The sequence below is a fragment of the Desmodus rotundus genome, chromosome 4 (assembly GCF_022682495.2).
Source record: "Desmodus rotundus isolate HL8 chromosome 4, HLdesRot8A.1, whole genome shotgun sequence".
Classification (NCBI taxonomy): domain Eukaryota; kingdom Metazoa; phylum Chordata; class Mammalia; order Chiroptera; family Phyllostomidae; genus Desmodus; species Desmodus rotundus.
Window position 1 is genome coordinate 68491947 of NC_071390.1, and position 23364 is coordinate 68515310.

A 23364-nucleotide genomic window follows, 5' to 3' on the forward strand; every position below is an offset into this window, starting at 1 on the left:
TCAGTCTAGTGCATTTTCTGGGAGGAAAATACTCTGTCTATAGGATGCTCAAATTTTAGACTGACTATTGATTCTCAGTGCAGTGAGGCACTTGTACCAGAATGGAAATTTACCACTGTATATGGTTTTGTTAGTCTCACTAAAAATTGGGCCCTGGCTGGTGTGGCTTGGTGGATTGAGTGCTGTCCTGCCAACCAGAGGGTCCCCAGTTTGATTCCCTGTCGGGGCACATTCCTGGGTTACAGGCCAAGTCCCCACTAGTGGGTGCTCAAGAGGCAACCACACATTGATGTTTCTCTCCCTCTCTTTTTCCTTCCCTCCCCCTCTCTCTAAAAATAAATAATTCAAATCTTAAAAAAACAAAACAAAACTGGGCTTATTGATGAAGTGATAAGTATTCTGGCACAGGTTTTTCTCTCGAGACCCATAACAGTTGGTGGCTGGCACTGGTTTACAGACAGTCCTCAGTCCTGCCTGGAAACACCTTTTCAATGGAGTAGCACTGGCTCTCAGAAGCGTCACTGTTTTTTCTGATTCCCACAGGCCTAGGTCCTTTGGGAACTAATTTTAGACCAGGCTTTTAGGGGATCTGAGACCTGTATGAGAATGTAATGGCAGCAATCAGTCCCCTTCATAGAAAATTATGTGGGCAGGGCAGCAATATGCAGTAATTTCAGATTTTGTGAACTTTGAGCTAAACTCTAGTGGTTACTTTGCACTAGCCAGGATGAACATATAGTTCTTTGTGAAGTAGAGTGATTTACCGTAATATAAATAAAACCTTGGAGGCTTACATTTTATTGATGTCTAGTGTACAGAAGATAGGAATCAACCAAAATCCTGACACATGGGCACAGCATGATGGGCCTCACACTCTGCTCTTATCCTGAGTTCCCCACTTTGAGGTCTTTGCACTGGCTCTTGCCCCTCTGGAAATGCTCTTCCAGAATTCAGAAGGCTTGGTTCCTCACTTTTTCCAGTTTTCTATACGCCTCTCCTGACATCCCTTTGCATAATCGCAAGCTCACCAGCGCACACCCTTCTGTTGTATAGTTCTCTATAGTATGAATGGTTGGTGACATTTTGTGTCCACTTGTTCATTGTCTCTGTCCTAACTAGGAAGATTCAGTGACGGTGGGGTGTTTTGTTCCTTGCTCTTATCCATAATGTCTGCACTAGTTATTAGCACTTGGTATGCTGTCAAGCAGTTGTCAGCTACTTGAAAAAGGGAAACAGAGGTGAGCAATTTCAGTGATTTCAAAGGTGTTCTAGTTGCTTATTGCTATGAAATAAATCACTCTAAACGTAGTGACCTAACACATCGATATGTTAAATTACCTTTTATGGTTCTAGAAGTTGACTGGGCTCAGCTAAGCACTTTTTATTCAGGGTGTTGTGTAGTTCCTAGTGAAAAGGTAGCTGGGCTGAGAATCATCTCTCATGTTTCTGGTGCCTGAGTGGAAAAGACACATACAGCTGGGGCACTTGGGGCACTGACACCCCTCTCTATCTTTGTGTGGTTTCCCACCATGGCAGCTTCTGGGAGACTGGACTTATTACATGGTGGCCCAGAGCTTCCAAGTGAGATTCCTGAGTGCTGCGCAGAAGCTGTATTACTTTTTGTACACTTGCCTTGGAAGTCGGCGTCGTCACTTCTGCTGCATTCTGTTGGTTGAGGCAATCATAAAGGCTTGCCCAGGTTCAAGGGTAGAGGATACAGACTCCACTTATTGATGGTAGGAGTATAAAATAATTTTCAAACAGGTTTTTTAAACTATGACTGAATGCTTTGATCCATGTGCATCCATCGTAGATTGTTTTTATTGGATACTTAGGGTGCTTAGGCATGGAGAAGTAGAACAGTATAGTCTAGAACAGGGGTGTCAAAACTCATTTTCCCTGGGGGCCATATCAGCCTTGCAGTTGCCTTCAAAGGGCCGAATGTAATTTTAGGACTGTATAAATGTAACTACTTCTTAACTTCAAGGAGTTGAAATTATGTTTGGCCCTTCAAAGGCAACCATGAGGCTGATGTGGCCCCCGGTGAAAATGAGTTTGACGCCCCTAGTCTAGAAGATAAAGCTTTGGACCAGAAGGATAGATTCTTTCCTCCAGCCTCTGTATCTGAAGTGTGGCGCTAGAGCTTAGCGCCAAAATCATTCTGGGGACATGTTTGAAGTAATGGAAAAGCTTTTTTTCCAGCACCAAGGATAATGTTAGTCTAAGGTCCAAAACCAGATGTTGAAATTTGTTTTTGTCCTTTGCTTTGGTTTGTTTACTTGTTTTTAAGACATCTTGCCAGTATGTAAAATTCAGGAGAGACATAGAAAGCCTGGAGCTTCCTGTGTGGCCTCTTCCATCTGAATAGACCTATGGGACTCCATGAGTCTCAGGCAAAAACCAGTAAACTTAGGTCTTTATTTGAAGAATAAACACTGATTCCATAATGAAAACATTATTCAGAAAGGTCTTAGAAACTATGTTCTTGTCCTATTTAGATATCTGGCTCTTGTGTATTGAGTTTTTTCCTGAAGGAACAGTTATTCTGTTTTATGTTAAATTCATGCAGCTAATCTTATCCTAATTCATGCAGCCCAATTTGCAGCTCTTTCTTTGTATTATAGGCTAACATTTTGTGCCGTTTTGAAAATTTCTTCAGAATCTACCAGATTTTTAAATAGTTTACAACATCTCCTAGCTCTATAGTTCAAGTAGAATACCAAATATTTTAAAATAAAAATTAAAGTTTTATTTATTTAAAAGAAATATTTTACTCTTGTAAGAGTAACAAATATTATACTCTTATCTGTAACTAAATAAAACAGAGTTATAGAGCCAGTAATTTGAAAAGCTAGTTTTCGTTTCCATTATGGAATCTCTTTAATCCCTCTGATTTTTTTTTAACAGAAAAAGGCAGCCATTCTTATTTTAGCATGATAGGAGATTGATTGGAAAATTTTCCCTGGTGTTAAATCATCCATGTGCGATGCCAAGTTAGAGCAAGGTGGGAGTATCCAGACCTCTGGGTTCCAGTAAGGCCACCAGGAGTTAGCTGTGGTCTCTCCCTTCTCACAGGTGCTTCTACTGTACACAGCTAGGACAGGCTGATGGGGGTTCCTCAAGGATGACCTCAGCAAGCTTCTATCTCTGCAAAGAGACCTAGATGCACTGCAGCCGTCGTGCCATAGTCTTCAGTGTTTTATGTCTGATACTTTAAAAACTGATGTATCTTGTTTACTAACAACTTCAATCTTCATCCAACAGGATCTGTTTTCTTCTCAAAGTGTGAATAAGTCAAAAGATGCATCTCTCCTGCCTAGCAAACTCCCCACGTCAATTTTGCTTTTTGATGATGAAGATGAAGAGGTAAACATTGTTACTGCAACACAAGATAATCAAGTTTTTGATTAGTAGAAGATCATTGCTGATATAGCTTTATAGTCAGAGGTTCAGTCAATAGCACAAGTTAATATAGAACCAGTCCGGCCATCTGACTGAGGCCTATACAGCAAAAATATTTTGGTTTTTATTTCAGTGACTCCTTTCTTAAGTTCTCTTAGCTATACAATGGGCAGGACATTAGATTCTTGACCCAACTCTTACGGAAGGCTTTGTAGATTTCCCTTTAAAACTCTGCCTTTAAGAAATACTTCTTAGAGGATGGGTCTGTGTTATTATCCTCAGTGATTTACAATGATGCTTTGGATAAAGGGGGAGCAAGAGGAGAAGGCAGCCATGTCCTCACTTTGCTTTGCTTTCCCACCCTGAATGAGGGAGAAAAGTTGGGGAGGAAATAAGGGGGAAGACAATGCAAACATTCATTCTTACACGGTCCTGGGCAGTGGCTGAGCTCCTGGGCTTTGGTGTCAGACCTCTGTGCTCATATCCTAGCTCCACCACTTGCAGATCAGGGACCTTGAACAAGTAAAACTCTACCCTTCTGAATGTTATAGTTCAAACAACTAATGTACAGCCTTTGGCACAGTGCCTAGCATGTAGTAAGTGCATAGTAAATGTTAGCTCTGGTCATTAGTATCCCCATTGGATACCAGTTCATTATTCTCATGGCCTTTCCTACCTTCCCACACTTTTTAAAGGCTCACTTTATCGAATCCTTACATTTCAGGACTGTGCACCTGCTGTAGTATACTATTAAGGGTATTTTTCTGTCTAACTCCGGCTCAGGTTTTCTGATGGTTTTGTTATTCTTACCTAAATAAAAGTACCTTAACAGGCACCTCTGGAGTGCTTGATGATACAAAAGTTTACAAATGCCTTTGAACCTATAAGAATCAGCTCTTAGTAGGTCAGTGATTTTACTAAGTAAACTATTTAAGTTTGTATTGTCTCATTAAAATTAACCAGAAACACAAGTTATTCCTTCCCTCTGTCACAGGTGTGTGTCCTTGATAAATGTAAAAGAGTAGAGAAAGCCCCATATTTCACTCCTTTTGTCCATGGCTGCTGAGTGTAATTCATAGAAAGACAGGTGCAGGGAGCTGGTCTGCTCTCCTGGTGTCTACAGACTGTGGCCTCACCAGTGAGTAGAGAAGGCCTGCCCTACCAGTGTGGCCATGCTTCTCCCCAGTCACTGTCACTCCCAGGTGTTCTGCCTTCACGTTCTGTGCCATATTTCTTTTTTGAGGAAGGAGAATACACTTAGAGAATATTAGACTGTTGCAGGCTTATATGTGAGAGAGAAGTGGGACTTACTAACATTTTGTGATTTCCCCCCCTGTAAGTGTTACATATATTTTGTACCTGACTAGAGATTTACTCTCTAACAATTTGAATTGAGAGAATATCTTAAGTTTTTTTGTTTTACATGTATAAAGTTGTCGTACTCTTCTGCCACTTGTTTTTCTAGGATAATCTTTTTGGGGCTACAGCTGCTAGAAAGCAGACATCATCTTTACCAACTCACAGCCAAGAGAAAGCAAAACCCTCAGAGCCCTCCAAAAAGAAAGCATCTGCTTTATTGTTCAGCAGTGATGAGGAGGTGGGTTGTAAGTGTCTCCTAGAAAGGAATAGGGCCTTGTTTGATGGGATTTAAGAGTTAGGCTATCCTAAACATTTTCTTATACTACGTACTTTGTATCTGGTGAAGTTCAGTCACTAAAGACTATGTTCACAAGACTAGCTATTTTTGTCTTAAAGATATTTAGTATAGTATTAATTAAAGGTTACTGTTTTAAAAATGGTTATGAATGAAATGTGACCCTAAAATTATAATACATGCTTATTCAAATGAGTTAGGCCTTATTTTATCTTATTACATGATCACTGTAATAACAATTAATCAGGAACATGAATCTAGACATGGTAGGAATATCTTTTATTAGCATCGTAGCAGTATTTCCATTTATTATCTAGAAACATTAGCAAAGTCAATAGTGAAATATGGGTTAGCTGCTGTTCAGATTTAGCTGTATAGAAAAAGACTTTAAATGTAATGATATTAAAAACCCTGAGCAATAAAAATTTTCCTTTATTATAATGATCACTCTTTATTTTAACATAGGCAAATTATGAGGGTATTATGTGGATAAATTATACATATATTGATGTTTTATTGTTTTTAATTTTATTTTTATAGAACACAAACTTCTTTGGCATTTTGATGTTTGATGAAATGGTTCTCATAACATCTTAAGGATTAGTGCTAACTCAACCAAAAATAAACCCAAACTAAAAACCCTTAGTGAAAGGAAACCCTTAGTGACATAAAAAACAGGCAGTGAACCCTGGCTAGTGTGGCTCAGTAGATTGAGTGCCAGCCTATGGACTAAAGTGTTGCTTTTTGATTCACAGTCAGGACACCTGCCTGTGTTGTGGGACACATACCCAGTTGGAAATGTGTGAAAGGCAACTGATCAGTGTTTCTCTCACACATCAATGTTTCTGTCCCTTTCTTCCTCCTTCCTTTCCCCTCGCTCTAAAAATAAGTAAATAATAAAATATTAAAAAAATTAAAAAAGGCACTGGGACAGTGTACAGATTGGAGTCCCACCTCATCAGGCAGGTCAGGCCCTGGGGGAGGAGGCCTCACGATGACCTTGACCTGTTCCTCTGGAGGCCCAGTGTGCATGGCGTGGCCCTGCCTCTCACAGGAACAAAGTTGTAAATGTTTTTATTGAAAGCAATCTAAAATGACACAGCTTAATTTCCTTTTTCTACTCAAATGTATACATTTATGGTGGATTTTCATTTTTTTTCTTATTTTTGCATTGTTAGTCATTTTCCCTGTAGTAATGACCAACCATCAGGTGAGTTTTTCTTACCATAGTGGTTCATGGAAGATGGGAGCAACATTACTTGCAGAGTAAAGATAACTAATGTTCTAGAACAGTGATTCTTGACATTAGCTGCCCTTTGAAATCACCTGGAGAATTTTTAAAGAGTGTTAATATTGGGTTCCCCTGCTAGAGATTCTGAATTAATTGGTTTGGAGGTATGGAATTTTCTAAAGCTCTTTCAGAGAGTCTGGCATGTAGTTGCTTCTCTAGAGGAGCATGTCTCAAACCATAATATGTGAAGAAATCCCCTGGGCATCCTGTTACGAGCACAGGTTTTGATTCAGAAAGTCTGGGATAGAACCTGAGATTCTAAGTAAAAGATGCCACTGGCTTGTGGATCCTCCTTTGATTTGCAAAGCTTTAGACTCTACAGACTGAAGGACCACTTAAGCATGGACTGAAGAGTTCCTTGATTTGAAGGGTGAGCATAGCCAGGTGAGGTTTCCTGTAATGCTAAGTCCAGATTTAGATTTTTATACTAAAAGGATCACTAGGAGCTTTTATTGTATTGTGTTTACATATGCATAGCATGAGCTTTTTACACATTTTTTTCCTAGCTTGCTTTGGGATTTTTAAATTTATTTTCCTCCAAAGTTGAGAGTCCTTGATTTATTTTTTAATTTTCCTATTCCTTTTCATCCCCCTCTTTAATTAATTTTGATCCTCTCAAGTAGACAAGTTCCCTTGTCCTAACACAGAACAGAACCTTAGAGAGGAGAACTATTGCGGAAAGCAGTGGAGGATGAAGGCATGAGAAGGTCTGTGAATTCAAAGAACCCAGTAGTCTAGATTTGAATTCAAAGAAAAGTCTTGGACATGAGCTCTCTTCAGGTGTGATACACTTAGTTTAATATTTAGTTTAGATACAATTTAGCTTAATGTAAATATTATTTTACTTCCTAGGTTCTTTAGACAATATTACCACTGGATTTTAATTTATATTTTGTATTTTAAGGACCAGTGGAATTTTACTGATTTACAAACCAACTCAGCATCTGACAACAGGTCTAAAGGAGAACTTAGGAACTCTGGGACCACCCAGGACCAGGAGACTTTGAAAAAGACCAGCCTCTTTGAGGAAGATGATGAAGATGATCTGTTTGTTATTGCTAAGGATAGGTGAGAGTCATTGTACAAAGTCATTTAATCTGATTCTGTGCTAACAAGTGAGGTATTTGACGTGCAGATCATCAGGTACTGGGTGAGCTGCTAATCATTCATGACCCAGTAGAATATCTTTGATTTTCACATGCAAGATGTTCTTCCCCAATACCGGGAAATTATTTTTTGGATGGATCCTTACTTAATTTCTTCTACCTATCATTTTTTGGCCTTAAAATGCTATTTTTCTTAGTTAATTAGTGGTTTAAGTACAGTTTGTTGTCTTTGTTGTTTTTCCTCTGGGACGCACTAAAATATGTAAAGTTTGGTCAAGGTTACTTAAATTTGTCATTTGGCTAGAAATCTGCTCAGCATTGAACGACACCCTGTTAGGAGGATGGTTCTCTGCTGAGCTATGCAGTATCACACCAGTTGCTGGTGCCCTTTACCTGATCTTAGGGTCCTTCACATTCATTCCTATTTGAACTGAAACTGACAGGATGTGTCCAGTGAGCAAGTGAGCATGGGCTGGGGTTGTTGTAACATGCTGCCAGATGAGCTCTTCATTAAGAATAACTCTGCTACAGATATCTTTTTCTCTCGAGAGCCTTAAATGATCACTTTGAAATTCAACTGAATGGTAGTAGCATAAGAGTCAATTGATTGAATATGTAAATCTTAAGCATTGGAGTGGTTTTCATTTTGATTTGATAGATCCAGACGCACCTCATATTTCTATTTCTGAATATTGTGATATCTATAAATATCACAATTTCTTTTTTAAAAACATTTTTTATTTTATCTTTTTCCATTGCCATTTAGTCCCCTTATATCCCCCACCTCCCACACATAGTCACCACACTGCTGTCCATGTCCATGAGTCCTTTTTCCTTTTTGCTCAGTCCCTCCACCCCATAATCTTCCCCTCACAGTAGCTGTCATCCAGTTCCCTATCCATAGGTCTGTCTCTGTTTTGCTTGTTAGTTCAGTTTGTTCAAGAGATTTTACATATCAGTAAAATCATACAGTATTTGTCTTTCTCTGACTGGCATATTTCACTTAGCATAGTGTTCTCCAGGTCCATCCCTATTTTTCTCAAAGGTTAACATTTTCTTCTTTTTTACAGGCAAGTAGTATTCCATTGTGTAAATGTTCCATAGCTGTTTTATCCACTCATCTACTGATGGACTACTTGGGCTACATCTGTATCTTGGTGATTGTAAATAATGCTGCAATGAACATAGGGGTACTTATGTTCTTTCATATTAGTGTTTTGGGTTCCTTTGGATATACAAGGTCTGTCAGGAAAAAGTCTAGCCATTGTTAATATAACTAGAATGGTTTGTGCAACATTGATGTAACCTAGCAGTCAAGGAGAGTGGACTGGAATGCACATGCGTAACCAATGACAGCTTCACTCTACTAGTCAGAGGGGGCAATACATGCTGTTGAGAGAGCATGTGTACTGTGTGGCTATTGCACTCAAAATGAGCAACAGATCTGCATCAAATTTTGTATTAAGCTTGAACGTTCCTCCATGGAAACTTCGGATGATTCAGAAGGCCACAGCTATGGCCATCTGGGGATTGGCAGCTTCATCACCACAATGTGCCTGCTCATGCATCACATCTCGTGCAGAGATTTTTGGCAAAACATCAAATCACCCAGGTGACTCAGTCCCGTTACAGCTCAGATTTGGTGCCCTGCGACTTCTGGCTTTTCCCAAAACTAAAATCACCTTTGAAAGGGAAGAGATTTCAGACCCTTGATAAGGTTCAGGAAAATCTCACAGGGCAGCTGATGGCGACTGGGAGAACTGTGTGAGGTCCCAAGGTTTCTATTTTGAAGGGGACTGAGGCATCATTGTCCTGTGTACACTGTTTCTTGTGTCTTGTATCTTTAATAAATGTCTTTATTTTTCACATTACATGGCTGGATACCTTCTGGACAGACCTTGTATTCCCAGAAGTGGGATTGATGGGTCAAAAGGCAGATCCATTTTTAATTTTTTGAGGTATCTCCATACACCTTTCCACAGTAGCTGCACCAATCTGCATTCCCACCAACAGTGCTCAAGGGTTCCCCTTTCTCCGCATCCTCACCAGGTCTTGTTGTTGGTTTATCAATGACAGCCACTTGGATAGGTGTGAAATGATGCCTCATTGTGGTTTTAATTTGAATTTCTCTGATGATTAGTGACATTGAGCATCTTTTCATATGTCTGTTGGCCATCTGTATGTCCTATTTGGATAAATGTCTCTTCAGGTCCTTTGCCCATTTTTTAATTGGGTTCTTGGGGTTTTTGGTGTTGAGTTTTGTAACTTCATTATAAATTTTTTATATTAATCCCATATCCCATGTATTGGTAAATATGTTCTCTCATTCTGTGGTTGTCTTTTTATTTTGATGATTTCCTTTGATGTGCAAAAACTTTTTAGTTTGATGTAGTTCCATTTATTTTTCCTTTTGTTTCCCTTGCCCGGGGAGATACATCTGTTAAAAATATTGCTATGAGTAACATCTGAGATTTTGCTGCCTATGTTTTCTTCTATAATTTTTATGGTTTCAGGTCTAACATTTAAGTCTTTTATCCATTTTGAATTTATTCCTGTGTGTGGTGTAAGAAGGTGGTCTAGTTCCATTTATCTGCACATATCTGTCCAATTTTCCCAACACCATTTATTTAATAAACTATATTTAGCCCATTGTGTTCTTGCTTCCTCTGTTGAATATTAATTCACTATAAATGTGTGGGTTTATTTTTGGGCTCTCTAATCTGTTCCATTGATGTATGTGTCTTTTTGCCAGTACTGATTACTCTTTTGATTACTATGGCCTTATGGTATAGTTTGATACTGGGTAGCGTGATTCTTCTAACTTTCTTCTTTTTTTCTCAGGATTGATGTTTGCTATGTGGGGCCTTTTGTGGTTCCATATAAATTTTTGAAATATTTGTTCTTGTTCTGTCATAAACGTCATTGGAATATTGATAGAATTTGAATCTATAGATTGCTTTGGGTAATGTGGACATTTTAATGATGTTAATCCTTATCCATGAACACGGTATGCACTTCCATTTATTTGTATCTTCTTCAATGTCATAATTTTCTGAGTACAGGTCTTTTACATCCTTGGTTTATTCCTAGGTATTTTATTCTTTTTGAAGGAATTGTTAATGGGATTGTTTTCTTTTTTTTTTTAAATTGTTATCCCACCTTTCCCCCATTGTTCACCCCTATTCCATCCCCCATGACTCCTGCAGTAAATCACCCCCCACCCCCATTTTCCATGCCCATTAGTCCTCAATTTGTGTTCCTTTCTTTGCCTCTTCCCCTTCTTTTCCCTCTTACCCCTCTCCCCTCTGGTCACTGACCATTTGTTCTTTATTTCCAAGTTTCTGGTTCTGTTTTGTTGATTAGGTTCCACTTACAGGTGAGATCATATGCTGTTTGTCTATCATTGTCTGGCTTATTTCACTCAGCATAATGCTTTCCAATTCCATCCATGCTATTGCTAAGGGAAGGAGTTCTTTCTTTCTGCAGTGTAGTGTTCCATTGTTTAAATGTACCACAGTTTTTTGATCCTCTCATTCACTGGCGGGAACTTAGCCTGTTTCCAGCACTTGGCTATGGTAAACAATGCGGCTGTGAACATTGGGGTGCATAGGTTCTTTTGGATTGGCGCGTCAGGGTTCTTAGGATATAATCCCAGCAGTGGAATTGCTGAGTCAAAAGGCAGATCCATTTTTAATTTTCTGAGGAAATTCCATACTGTTTTCCACAATGGCAGAACCATTCTGCAATCCCACCAACAGTGCACTAGGGTTCCCTTTTCTCCACAGCCTCTCCAACACTTCTTGTTTGTTGATTTGTTTATGATGGCCATTCTGACCTGTGTGAGGTTGTATCTCATTGTGGTTTTAATTTGCATCTCTCTGATGACTAGTGATGCTGAGCATCCTTTCATATCTTTCTGGGCCCTCTGTCCTCCTTGGAGAGGTATCTGTTCAGGTCCTTTGCCTATTTTTTAATTGGATTGTTTGTCTTCATGGTATGGAGATGTGTGAGTTCTTTATGTATTTTGGAGATCAGACCCTTGACTAAGGTGTATCATTGGCAAATATGTTTTCCCATACTGTTGGTTCTCTTTTCATTTTATTTTATTTATTTTTAAAATTTATTTAAATATATTTTATTGATTATGCTATTACAGTTGTCCCATTTTTCCCCCTTTATTCCCCTCTGCCCTGCACACCCCCTCCCACCCACATTCCCACCCTATAGTTCATGTCTATGGGTCATACATATATGTTCTTTGGCTTCTACATTTCCTATACTGTTCTTACCCTCTCCCTGTCTATTTTCTACCTACCATTTATGCTACTTATTCTCTGTAACTTTTCCCCCTCTCTCTCCTTCCCAGTCCCCTGCTGATAACCCTCCATGTGATCTCTATTTCTGTGGTTCTGTTCGTGTTCTACTTGTTTGCTTAGTTTGTTTTTGTTTTTGTTTTAGGTGTGGTTGTTAGTAACTGTGAGTTTGCTGTCATTTTTACTGTTCATATTTTTTATCTTCTTTTTCTTAGGTAAGTCCCTTTAACATTTCATATAATAAGGGCTTGGTGATGATGAACTCCTTGAACTTGACCTTATCTGGGAAACAATATGTGCTCTTGCATTCTAAATGAAAGCTTTGCTGGATAGAGTAATCTTGGATGTAGGTCCTTGCCTTTCATGATTTGGAATACTTCTTGCCAGCCCCTTCTTGCCTGTAAGGTCTCTTTGGAGAAATCAGCTGACAGTCTTATGGGAACTCCTTTGTAGGTAACTGTGTCCTTTTCTCTTGCTGTTTCTAAGATTCTCTCCTTACATTTAATCTTGGGTAATGTAATTATGATGTACCTTGGTGTGTTCCTCCTTGGGTCCAACTTCTTTGGGATTCTGAGTTTCCTGGAAGTCTATTTCCTTTACCAGATTGGAGTTGTTCTCCATAATTATTTGTTCAAATAAGTTTTCAATTTCTTGCTCTTCTCTTCTCCTTCTGGTACCCCTATGATTCAGATGTTGGAACGTTTAATGATGTCCTGGAGGTTCCTAAGGCTCTCCTCATTTTTTTGAATTCTTGTTTCTTCATTCTTTTCTGCTTGAATGTTTCTTTCTTCCTTCAGGTCCACACCATTGAATTGAGTCCCAGTTTCCTTCCCATCACTATTGGCTCCCTGTACATTTTCCTTGATTTCATTTAGCATAGCCTTCATTTTTACATCTAATTTGCAACCATATTCAACCAATTCTGTGAGCATCCTGATTACCAGTGTTTTGGACTGTGTATCTGATAGGTTGGCTATCTCTTCGTCGCTTAGTTGTATTTTTTCTTGAGCTTTGATGTGTTCTTGCATTTGGGTCTTTTTTTTTTTTGTCTCGGTGTACCTGTTATATAGTAAGGGGCAGAGCCTTAGGTGTTCACCAGGGTGGGACAAACATGTCGCTGTTGTGCGCTGTGTGGGGGGGAGGTGTCCGAGAAGGCACAATGGCACTTGCTCCTCTCTCTGACAGTTTTCAGTCACTTCCTCCACTACCCACAAGCAAATTGGGCCCTTCTGGTGCTGATTCCCGTGTGGGGGGTTTGTGTATGTTCTAGGACCCTGTGGGTCTCTCCAACGAACTCTCCTGTGAGGCTGGGAGTTTCTCCCACTGCCACCTCAGTCCTCACAGGTGTTTTCAGTCAGAGGTTTGAGGCTTTATTTCTCCACACTGGAACCCTGGGTTGCACGCTCTGTCTTGTTCCCCATGTGTTCTCAGTTTATCTGCATGCAAATATGGTGCCACCCACTCCACCAGCCACTGCCTTGAGGGATCCGCCAGCTGCAGACTTGCCTGCCGCTCCACAGTCCACTGCCTCTCTGGATCCTCCAGCTACCACCTTGCTGTGATTCCTGTGTGCCTTGCTGCATGTCTCTGCCCCTCCTACCCATCTGGATGGATGTTTCTTCTTTAACTCCTTGGTTGTCAGACTTCCATACAGTTTTCTGTCAGTTCTGGTTGTTTTTTTGTTTTTAAATTGTTGTTCTCATTCTTTTGGTTGTGCAAGGAGGCACAGTGTGTCTACCATGCCTCCGTCTTGGCCAGAAGTCTCTTCATTTTAATACTGTTTTCTTTAGCTGTGCAGAAGCTTTTTATTTTGATGAGATCCCATTTGTTTATTCTTTCCTTTATGTGCCTTGCTCTAAGGGACATATCAGTGAAAATACTGCTGCATGGAAAATCTGAGATTTTCCTGTGTTTTCCTCTAGGACTTACATGGTGTCAGGACTTTTATCCACCTTGAATTTATTTTTTCCACCTTGAATTTATTTTTGTGTATGGTGTAAGTTGGTGATCAAGTTTCATTTTTTTGCACATAGCTGTCCAGATCTCCCAACACCACTTGTTGAAGAGGCTATTTTTGCTCCATTTTATGCTTCTGCCTCCTTTGTCAAATATTAATTAACCGTAAAGACTTGAGTTTATTTCTGGGCTCTCTGTTCTGTTCCATTGGTCTATATGCCTGTTTTTATGCCAGTACCAGGCTGTTTTGATTACCGTGGCCTTGTAATACAGTTTGACATCAGGTATTGTGATCCCACCTGCTTTGTTCTTCTTTCTCAAAATTGCTGCAGCTATTCGGGGTCGTTTATGGTTCCATATAAATTTCTGAAATGTTTGTTCTATATCTGTGAAATATGTCATGGGTACTCTCATAGGGATTGCATTGAATCTATAAATTGCTTTGGGTAGTATGGCCATTTTGATGATGTTAATTCTTCCAATCCATGAGCATGGTACATGCTTCCATTTGTTTCTGCCTTCCTTAATTTCTTTCTTCAGTGTTGTGTAGTTTTCTGAGTACAGGTCTTTTACCTCCTTGGTTAGGTTTATTCCTAGGTACTTTATTTTTCCTGTAGCTATATCAAATGGGATTTTTTTCCTGATTTCTCTTTCTGCTGTTTCATTGTTGGTGTACAGGAATGCCTTTGATTTCTGAGTATTGACTTTGTATCCGGCTGCTACGCCAAATTATTTATTAGGTCGAGTAGATTTTTGGTGGAATCTATAGTGTTTACTATGTACGCTATCATGTTATCTGTAAACAATGATAGTTTTGCTTCCTCCTTTCCAATTTGGATGCCTTTTATTTCTTTTTTGTGTGTGATTGCTATGGCTAGGACTTCCAATACTACATTGAATAGTAGTGGTAAAAGCGGGCATCCTTTTCTTGTTCCTGATCTTAATGGGAAAGCTTTTAGTTTTTGCCCATTGACCTACTCATTTTGAATGCAATGGCCACTTGGTAAGTATGCTCACTCAGCAGCATGTACCGCCCCTTCTGACTAGTGCAGTGATGTTGTCAATTGTTCACACATGTTCATTTCAGGCCACTCTCCCTGGCCGCCACGTTACATCTATGTTGCTCAACCTATTCATGTTATATTAACAATGGCTTGACTTTTTATGGACAGATCTTATGTTATATCCATACAGTGGAGTCTTACTCAGCAGTAAGAAGGAATAAAAAATTAGTATGTGCTACAATATGGATGGATGAATCTTGAAAATATTTTGTTAATTGAAGAGAGCCAGTCATAGAAAGACATATGTGTGATTCCATTTATATATAATGTTCAGAGTGGATAAGTCCATAGAGACGAAATGTAGATAAGTGTGTGTCTGGAGTTGAAGGGATAGGAGTATTAGGAGTGACTGTTAACAGGTATCGAGTTTCATTTCATGTTGCTGGAAATATTGTGGACTTAGATTTTGGTGATAGTAGCACAATTCTAAGTATACTAAAAATCAGTGATTGTACCCTATAAAAGGTTAAATTTTATGGTATGTAAATTATATCTCCAAATCATTGAAAAAAATGATCTGTAACCTTAACAAAGTGAAATACTGTTTTGAAAGTAGGGCATTCAAATGCCGCGGCTTGCCTGGGCAACCCTTGTTAGTGCCTATCGTTGCTGCATAATTATTAATAATTTTTCCTTACATTTTCAAAAGTGCTGTAGTATAGGCCATAAACACTGTGGTTATCATAATGGTTTCTGATATGTGTACTTTTTTATTTTGTTTGGGAGACAAAGCACAGATAACTTTATTATGAGGCATTATTTTAAAATATTTTTTCCATCACCATTTATCCCTCCATACCCTCTTCCTCCACTCATCCCCTCCCTGCTTCGCTTACCACACAGTTGTCCATTTCTAAGAGTTTGATCTCTTTTTGTTTCTTTTTCTGTTCAATCCCTCCACCCTGTTAGTGATACCTGTACATTTAAAATAAATCAGAATACTTAACCAGTATTTATAATGAGAAATACTCTAGCTCACTGAGCAGCATATTTTTCTCCTGAGGACAGATCTCTTCCAGAGGCCCAGATTTAACCAGTAGTTGCTGATATGTGGAATGAGGGCCAAGGTTAACCTTTAACTGTCTTTTTCCTCTTTAGTTACCTATATCTAGAAAAAACTAACTTTTCTCCAACTTACCTTCAGAATCTGTCATGAAACATTTTTTTGTGGATTGGGGTTTTTATTTGTGTATGTGTTTGTTTAGGAATTAGTTGTTAAGAAAGTCATACATAAGATTTTTTCCTGCTATAGCTAGTTAAAAAATAACTATCTTAGCCCTAGCTGGTGCTGCTCAGGGGGTTATGTGCTGGTCTGTGAATCAAAGGGTTGCTGGTTCAATACCCAGTCTAGGGCACATTTCCTGGGTTGCGGGCCAGGTACCCAGTAGGGGAGAGGCAACCGCACATTGATGTTTCTCTCCCTCTTTTTCTCACTTCCTTCCCCTCTCTAAAATAAATAAAATCTTTAAAACAGTAACTATCTTAGATGCTTAAAAATACCAGAAATCTCGTTAAGGAGGCCCCTGGACTTTTGTACCATAAGGATGAGCGACATAGGCTGATGTTTTTCTAGACACAAACTGCACCTACTTCAAAGATTTTTCTTGTTCATTTTCAACTGTGTAAGGTCAACAGATGGCTCGTGTTTTAGTGATAGGTGGGTTTCTATTAGGTGTGGCATAGGAAGGATATTGTATTTAAAAAATATATAACTTTTGCTTTTTATTTGACTTTTGTCTTTTGTATAGTCACAAGAAGACCCAGAGAGCATCACTCCTCTTTGAAGATGATACTGATTGTGGAAGCTCTCTGTTTGGCTCTCCTCCTCCATCTGTTCCTCCCACGACAATGGTATTTTCAACCTCTTAGACTCAGGAAGTATCCTTGAGGTGATGTTATATAAATAGTGATACTTTTCTGAATCAGTTCCTACAACCTGACCTTGGAGGTTGAGTCTAAGGGAAAAATTCATTTGTGTAGTTGTAGAAAGTGATATTTCTGGTTAGTGGTATGTTACAGGTGAAGTACGCGTGCAGAGCCTGGAGAAGAGGATTTCTCTGTGTCATGCAGCACCATTTCAGCATCAGGTTCAAGTCTCAGAGTCTTGGGGGAGTACTGCTGCATTTCTCCTGGAGGAATCGCCAGCTTTAGTGCCAGTTGCATGGAATTCTGCTACCGTTAGATCAGTGCAGTTCAAGCATCTCTTTTAGGAGCATGTTTTAAGTACTGAGACTCTGGTCCTGGTTTATGTTAGTAGCCAATCATTAAAAAGGAAGAAAATTCTGACATGCTACATGTTTGAATCTTGAAGACTTCATACTGAGTGAAGTAAGTCAGTCAACAAAATAGAAGTCTTGTATAATTTCAATTACATGAGGTATCTGGAATAGTCAGATTTATAGAAACAGGAAGTAGAGTTGTGGTTGCCAGGCACCAGTGACTGGGGGAGATGGGGAGTTATTTAATGGGTACAGAGTTTTAGTGTTTGCAAGATGAAAAAATTCTGAAGATTGGTTGCATAACAATGTGAATATTTTTAACATTACTGAGTGATAACACTCAGAAATGTTTAAAGTGGTAAATTTTATGTTAAATGTTTTTTTATCACAATTTAAAAATTTTTTTTTTGTATATGATAAGAGAAAAAGTAGCCAGTCATTGGCTCATGGTCTAAATATTCTTCCAGTGATTACATCTAAGTGGCATCACTGTCACAATCCCCTAAGCTAAAAAATTTAGCCAATCTTGATATTAGTTATGTGAAAAAGGAGTATTAAAGAGTGAGAGGAAGGTGGCATTATGATAACAATTTTTCAGGGAAACTACACATACTGGAATCCTATCCTTGGCTGGTCATTCACCCTTCCCCAGTACATTCCCTTAGGTGGGTGTATGTGAGTATGCACATAGAACAGAGTGAAGCCAAGCAATATTTTATTGCCACCTGGCCATTGCTACCGGTCCCAAAGAGAAATTTAGAACTTCTTAATCTATACTCCATGAAGAACAGCTTTACTTGAGCAGGGTTAGCTTAAAAGGACAACAATCAAATCAACTCACAGCCTGCCATGATGGCCTTCAGCCCCAAGCTCAGACTACTCCAAGTTTGGCTTGTGTTAGAGGCAGAAAGACCCGAAAGACTGGGAAGAATTACTGAGTCTCCTGGCACTCCTCCCATTTGGGAGCAGCCACAGAATCAAAAATGGCAGCTGCTCCACTGGGCTGGATGAAGAAAATCCTCCCCTCCCACTGAAATGACAGGTGACCAAATCTCTGATGCCTGCACATTCCCAGGTACATTGTTCCTCCTCGGGGTACAGAGAAGAAGGGCTATGTCAGTAAAGGGGCCTGGGAGTTTCTGTTTTCTACAGGTGATACTTGGCTCTTCCTGCATACCTCTTAAATATTTTTTTGTTTAAAGTTTATTTTAAATTGCACAGTAATATATGCATGCTTTCTTTAAAAAAAGTTTTAAAAATGCATAGAGATTGCAAAGTCCCATTCCATACTCCTCCCTAGATGTCATCATTGGTAACTGTGTTGTCAGGTTTTTAGGTCTGTTTCTAAACATTTACATTTTTAAAAAAATTTAAATTAAAATGTGTGTACATTTTTATGCATCCTTTTTGTCCTGCAGCATTTTTGTCATTTTGTTCTTTGCTATTTCCATATAGTATTGCATAGTGTAACTATACCAGGACGTGTGTGACTATTTCTCCTTTGATGGTATAATCACCACTGCCTTCTGCAAGGTTGTTAGGAATGTTTCTTCCCATCCCTACTGCCTTGTCATCTTTAACCTTGACTATTCGGGTAATTTCTTAACTGACCTCTCTGTCAGTGATCCTTCCCTACATCTGCTCTCCTTGCTGTTTTCCCTAGTTCTCTTCTTAAAGATAACTGATCCTGTCGTGCTCTTGTTACAATACTTCAGCTGAGCCTACCATGCCACCTTTAATCTCATTCAAACTGGACTCCTCTTTTCCAGTCTCACTACCATGTACTCTAGGTGAGTTATCCTGTCCCAGAATACTCCAGAAGAGGTTGTTTTCTCTTTTGTCTGGAATTAGTCTTCATATTTTCAGATATAGTACAAATGTTAACTTGTCCTATGGAAACTCCCCAGACCAGGCACATGCTAGTTAATGACTGAGGAACTCTTTCCCAACCACATTCCCATTAAGTGGGGTTGTGTGTGGGGGGGCTCCGCCCGCAGAGCCCTCCCACCCCCCACCATCCACCACAGATGAGAATAAGTCTACCAAGACATGATCTGCTTGGGGAGGAGAGGTGGCCAGTCTCTCAAAGGAGAAGGGCCAAGAGCCTTTTCCTCCATGGGTTTGTATTGGGTTCATTTTGCACAGGAATTCAGGTAAAGCTCATCAACCATCGTCAGACAGTAAGGGTCAAACAATAGATAACATATAGAGAACTTTGAGGGCTTATTCTGAGTTACAGTCAGTTAGTTAAAGGGCTATAAAACTTTGGGAAACAAACTCATTTCAGGCCTGGACCCTTATCATTTAAGCTGAGGGTATAAAAAAAGCAGGTTTCACAGGATTGTATGCATTCTTTCTTAGGCCTGATTCCCCTGGGAATCTGCCCTTTCCAGCACAGGACTGCACCGCCCTCTGTCATTGTTTCAGGCTTAAGTCAGGCAGGGAAAGTAAGGCAGCCAAGAGATTAGGAGACTTCTTGCAGACAGAATGAGGACTCAGGCTCTGTCAAAGCCGAGGGGCGAGGGTCCATCACCCCTTTTTCTGTAGCCCCCAAGTCCTTCCCTGTGGGCCTTTTTCGTGACCATGCCTGTCTTAGGTTGTTCCTCCCTTGAGGAATCTTATCCGTCATTGGCTAACTGGTCAAGCTCAGGGCCAAGCAGGGTGAAGTAAAGTGGGCAGAGATGGCACCCCTGCCAGGGAGATAAGCTTTGTCTCCTTAATGGCTTATGGTCCCAAAGTCTCTGACTCAGCCTTAACCGAGGGGGTTTACAGCTTCTGAAACCAGGCAGGGCGGTTCCCAACAGGGTTGAACAGTTTGTACTTCAGTTCAGCATTGGGGAAGCATTCTGTCTTTCTGGGCTCTGGGGTTTTTGCTGTTGCTTCTGCGGTGCTCAAAATCCTTTTCGTGAATCACCTGTCCTTGCAGCTCCCTAAATAGGACATCTAGTGGCTCCATGGTTAAAAGAGTAGGGAGATCTGAGTGTTTTTTCTTTGTAAATTATAAGTACTAACTTCTACTCTGTATGAATAAGCAATAATCTTAATGAATTTTCAAGGTTCTAGAAATAAAAATCTCAAATCTGTGTATAATGATTATTAAATGAGACAAAGGTCAGAGATTCACATTGTAAGTAGCTGAACAACCTGCACACATAATTTTTACTACTTGTGAAATATAATCACTTTTACACAAAGTATGTAAAAGATATTTTCTGTTTAGAAGTCTTAGAATACTTTAAAGTAAGGTAAATGTGACTTAGTTGTAATCCTCTCAAGAAAATTAAGTTTATGATAACCATGAAGAGTCCGCTTATCTTTAGGAAGGTTTAAAACCAGTAGTTTGGGTAGCATTTTCGTTCGTTTAAGGCTAGCAGTGATTTGAAGAGAGAATGTTTTACCATAACTCTCTTTTTTAAAAAAACCCTCATTAATTAAATCAAAGTTACATGTAGTTTGCACTGAACATACATTGCACAAAATTTTTTTCCTTTAATTATTTCAGTTTTGTCTTACCTCTTCTTGAGTTTCATTTTCAACTCTTTTATGGGTTTCTAGTTTTTTATTTCAAGTTCAAGTGATTATACACTTTAACGATCTCTTCCTAACAATAACTAAAAATTTCCTTACGCTATTATTCTTACTTCATTCATAGTTTTTCTATCATAGTAATGTTCTTCTTTAGTTTCCAAATCTGTCGTCTTAACTTGACTTCATTATCATCCAGTCTAGTAGTATGAGTTAGTTGTTTTCAAGACTTTTTGTTACTACTTGCCCTAAGAATGCTGATAACTATAGTCAAGTCACATAACCTCAGTTTCCTAATCTCTGAAATTTCTGCCTCCTAGTAAGGGACAGACGAGAGATGGGGCAAAGTGCTTGCAGTCTTGTGTTGAAGTCCCTTCTTGATGTAAAATACCATAACTGACATGGCAATATACTGTATGATTCATTAACTAAATGGACGAACAGATGTGTGATAGCTATTAATGTAAATTAAGAAGAAAGTAAAGGCTAGGTAGAGATCTAAGTAGTATTCTTATAAATGAAGCAAATAATACTGAAGAGAACAGGAAAACCTTGAAAGGTGAGGCTTTGCTTCTAAAGTAAGGAGCAGGCATGGCACTATGAAATTTTACAGTAGGGTTAAGGAATAGTGTGGACTGATGAGGTGCAGATGAATAAAGGGATGTAATGAGGTCTCAGTTGATTGTCGTATTTAGCCTTTGCTTAATGCAAACAGTGCATGTCTGGGGTGGGAGATGAAGTAATGTGATGTTTTATTTTAGCAAGACAGCTCTGGAGGATGTTATCTAGTGAAAATGTAAGAGGGAGACAGGCAGAAAGGAGAGTAGTAATTGTCTTGGTGGCAGAGGAAAGATCTAAGCAATGGCAGTATTTGTGGAGTTGAAACACAAGGAGAAGATGCAGAAGATACGGTAGCACAAACTCTGAAGTGCCATATCTGCAAGTCTGGGGTAGTAGTGTTTATTTCTTCTTTTTCCTTGTGCCCCCTTCACTATCCTGTCCTGTTGTTACTGGCATCTGGGGTTTTAGAGGACTCCCAACATGGAAGTTAAAGGAGTTCACCACAAAAATTGTACTCGAGTGAGAGGTTTATTAAAAAGCTTGTGCACATGAGGGGAAGGAACAGCATCCATGGGGAGAAAGGAAGTGCTGCTGCCCCGAACAAAGCTCGAGAAAATGTTTTGAAGAAGTTGAGGCAGGAAGGATGCTGTCTGTGTGGCATGTCTAAGTATGTAGAGGTGGGGACTTTGGTGCCTCAGCAGTGGAGCTACATGCTTCTTCACGCTTAGCATGTCTCATTAGCATGTTAAATCTCCACACAGAGGTGTGTTTTTTAGGATTGAAATGAGGGAGGATTACTGAAAGGACAGTCTGTCTTGTTAGTGCTCCTGTGTGAGCCAAGATAACAAATTTTAAGCCTACCTAAGTAAATCTTGCAGACTGCAGTGTCCTTTAATCTAGCTGTCAAATGGCTGTAGGGAAACGGGAAAGCAGTGGGGCAATTAATTGTTTCCTGGCTTCCTGCCAGGCTGGATCGAGGGAGTAGCCTGCCTGTCTTGCTGTCTTTCCCACCACAACGCTTACCCAACTCCCTAAAGAGGCCTGTGGTTTCCGCTTGTTCTATTCATTGCAATGATAGCACACCTGTTTTGTTTTTGAGTGTTAATTTAAAATAAAAGGCCAATGTGAGGGACAATGACCATTTATTTGAGTTCCAAAAGAACAGCTGTTCAGGAAGCACTGATTCAGGCAGAAACTCAAATAGCATCCTGATGTTCTGATTAGGAGGCAAGACAAGGGGTGTTTATGAGAAAGGGAAAGGGAACAATTACATGAATAGAAGAAGAGAGTTTCTATGGGTGTTAATCAGCTGTAGGTACAGATAAGCTAACACAGTGATGCTAATTCTAAAGAATGTCTTTAATTTTCAATTTTAGTTGTGATCTGTTTTCTTGTTATCTTTGCAAACATTTGGGATACAGTGATACTTTATGCCCAGTCCAAATGTTATTTTGCCCAGTTTTAGCACTCCAAAGGTTTGAGGAATAAGATATGCAAGGCGTTCCTCTGGGATAGCAGCTCTACTCCATTTTCAAATGGTTCTGTTGTTAATTTTCATGAGGGTGTATCATTTATTCTTCTTTTGGTAGAAAAAAGAGACTGTTCCTGAGGTACCACCTTTGCTGTTGAGCCATGAAGAAGAGAAGGCGGCACAATTTGGAGTGAAACCTGTGGACAAGAAGGTTGAGAGTGCCAAAAGATTGTCAGAATTTGGGAGCATTCATGTGGTTGAGGAGTCAGAAAAGGTGGACTTTTTCTTCTTGTATATTCTGTTTGTCTGGTGTTCTTGTAAAACCCACACATGCATACACATATATGTGCCCTTTCATTTTTCTGCTACAGAAAATAAATGACTCATTGGTTGCAAGTTTTGAAAACTCTGGAAAGTATAAAGAAGAAAATCTCTGATCCCACCATTCAGGGAACCTTCAGTATTGTGCTTGCCTCTCAGTCTCTTTTCCAGGCTTGTGGCACAGTGAAGTGCGTCTCCCTGTTGTACGTTATTATCATTTTGTGCTGATGTCCATTTTGCATTTCTTTCTCCGGGGTATTCTTCCACATCTTATTTTTCATTTTGGTTTTTCTCTCTGCATGTCTGTTCTCTCTGCTGACTTGTTCTCTTCTCTGTAGTGTTTCTGTTACCCTGGTTCTCTTCCAGGCCCCACCTGTACTTGAATTTAAATGATTGTCCTAAGAAGATTTTAGTTTACTCTTCTTTTACATTTCGTTGATGTTGGTGTGATTTAAAGTGAAATTTGTCTTCCAAAACATTA

General features: G+C 39.4%; 1 protein-coding gene across 8 annotated transcripts in view; it reads left to right on the forward strand.

The window, feature by feature from the left end:
• Positions 1 to 23364, forward strand: part of LOC112305292 (WASH complex subunit 2) — an 83494-nt gene that overhangs the window by 48095 nt on the left and 12035 nt on the right. For 7 of the 8 annotated variants that reach the window (XM_045195945.2, XM_045195943.2, XM_053922059.2 and 4 more), the window contains 5 exons: positions 3265 to 3366; positions 4868 to 4999; positions 7252 to 7415; positions 16535 to 16637; positions 22681 to 22836. In XM_045195945.2, coding sequence (XP_045051880.2) covers positions 3265 to 3366; positions 4868 to 4999; positions 7252 to 7415; positions 16535 to 16637; positions 22681 to 22836 — 657 coding nt within the window. Of the gene's footprint in view, positions 1 to 3264; positions 3367 to 4867; positions 5000 to 7251; positions 7416 to 16534; positions 16638 to 22680; positions 22837 to 23364 lie in introns of those variants that run through there. The other variant, XM_045195948.2, reaches the window with a different exon arrangement.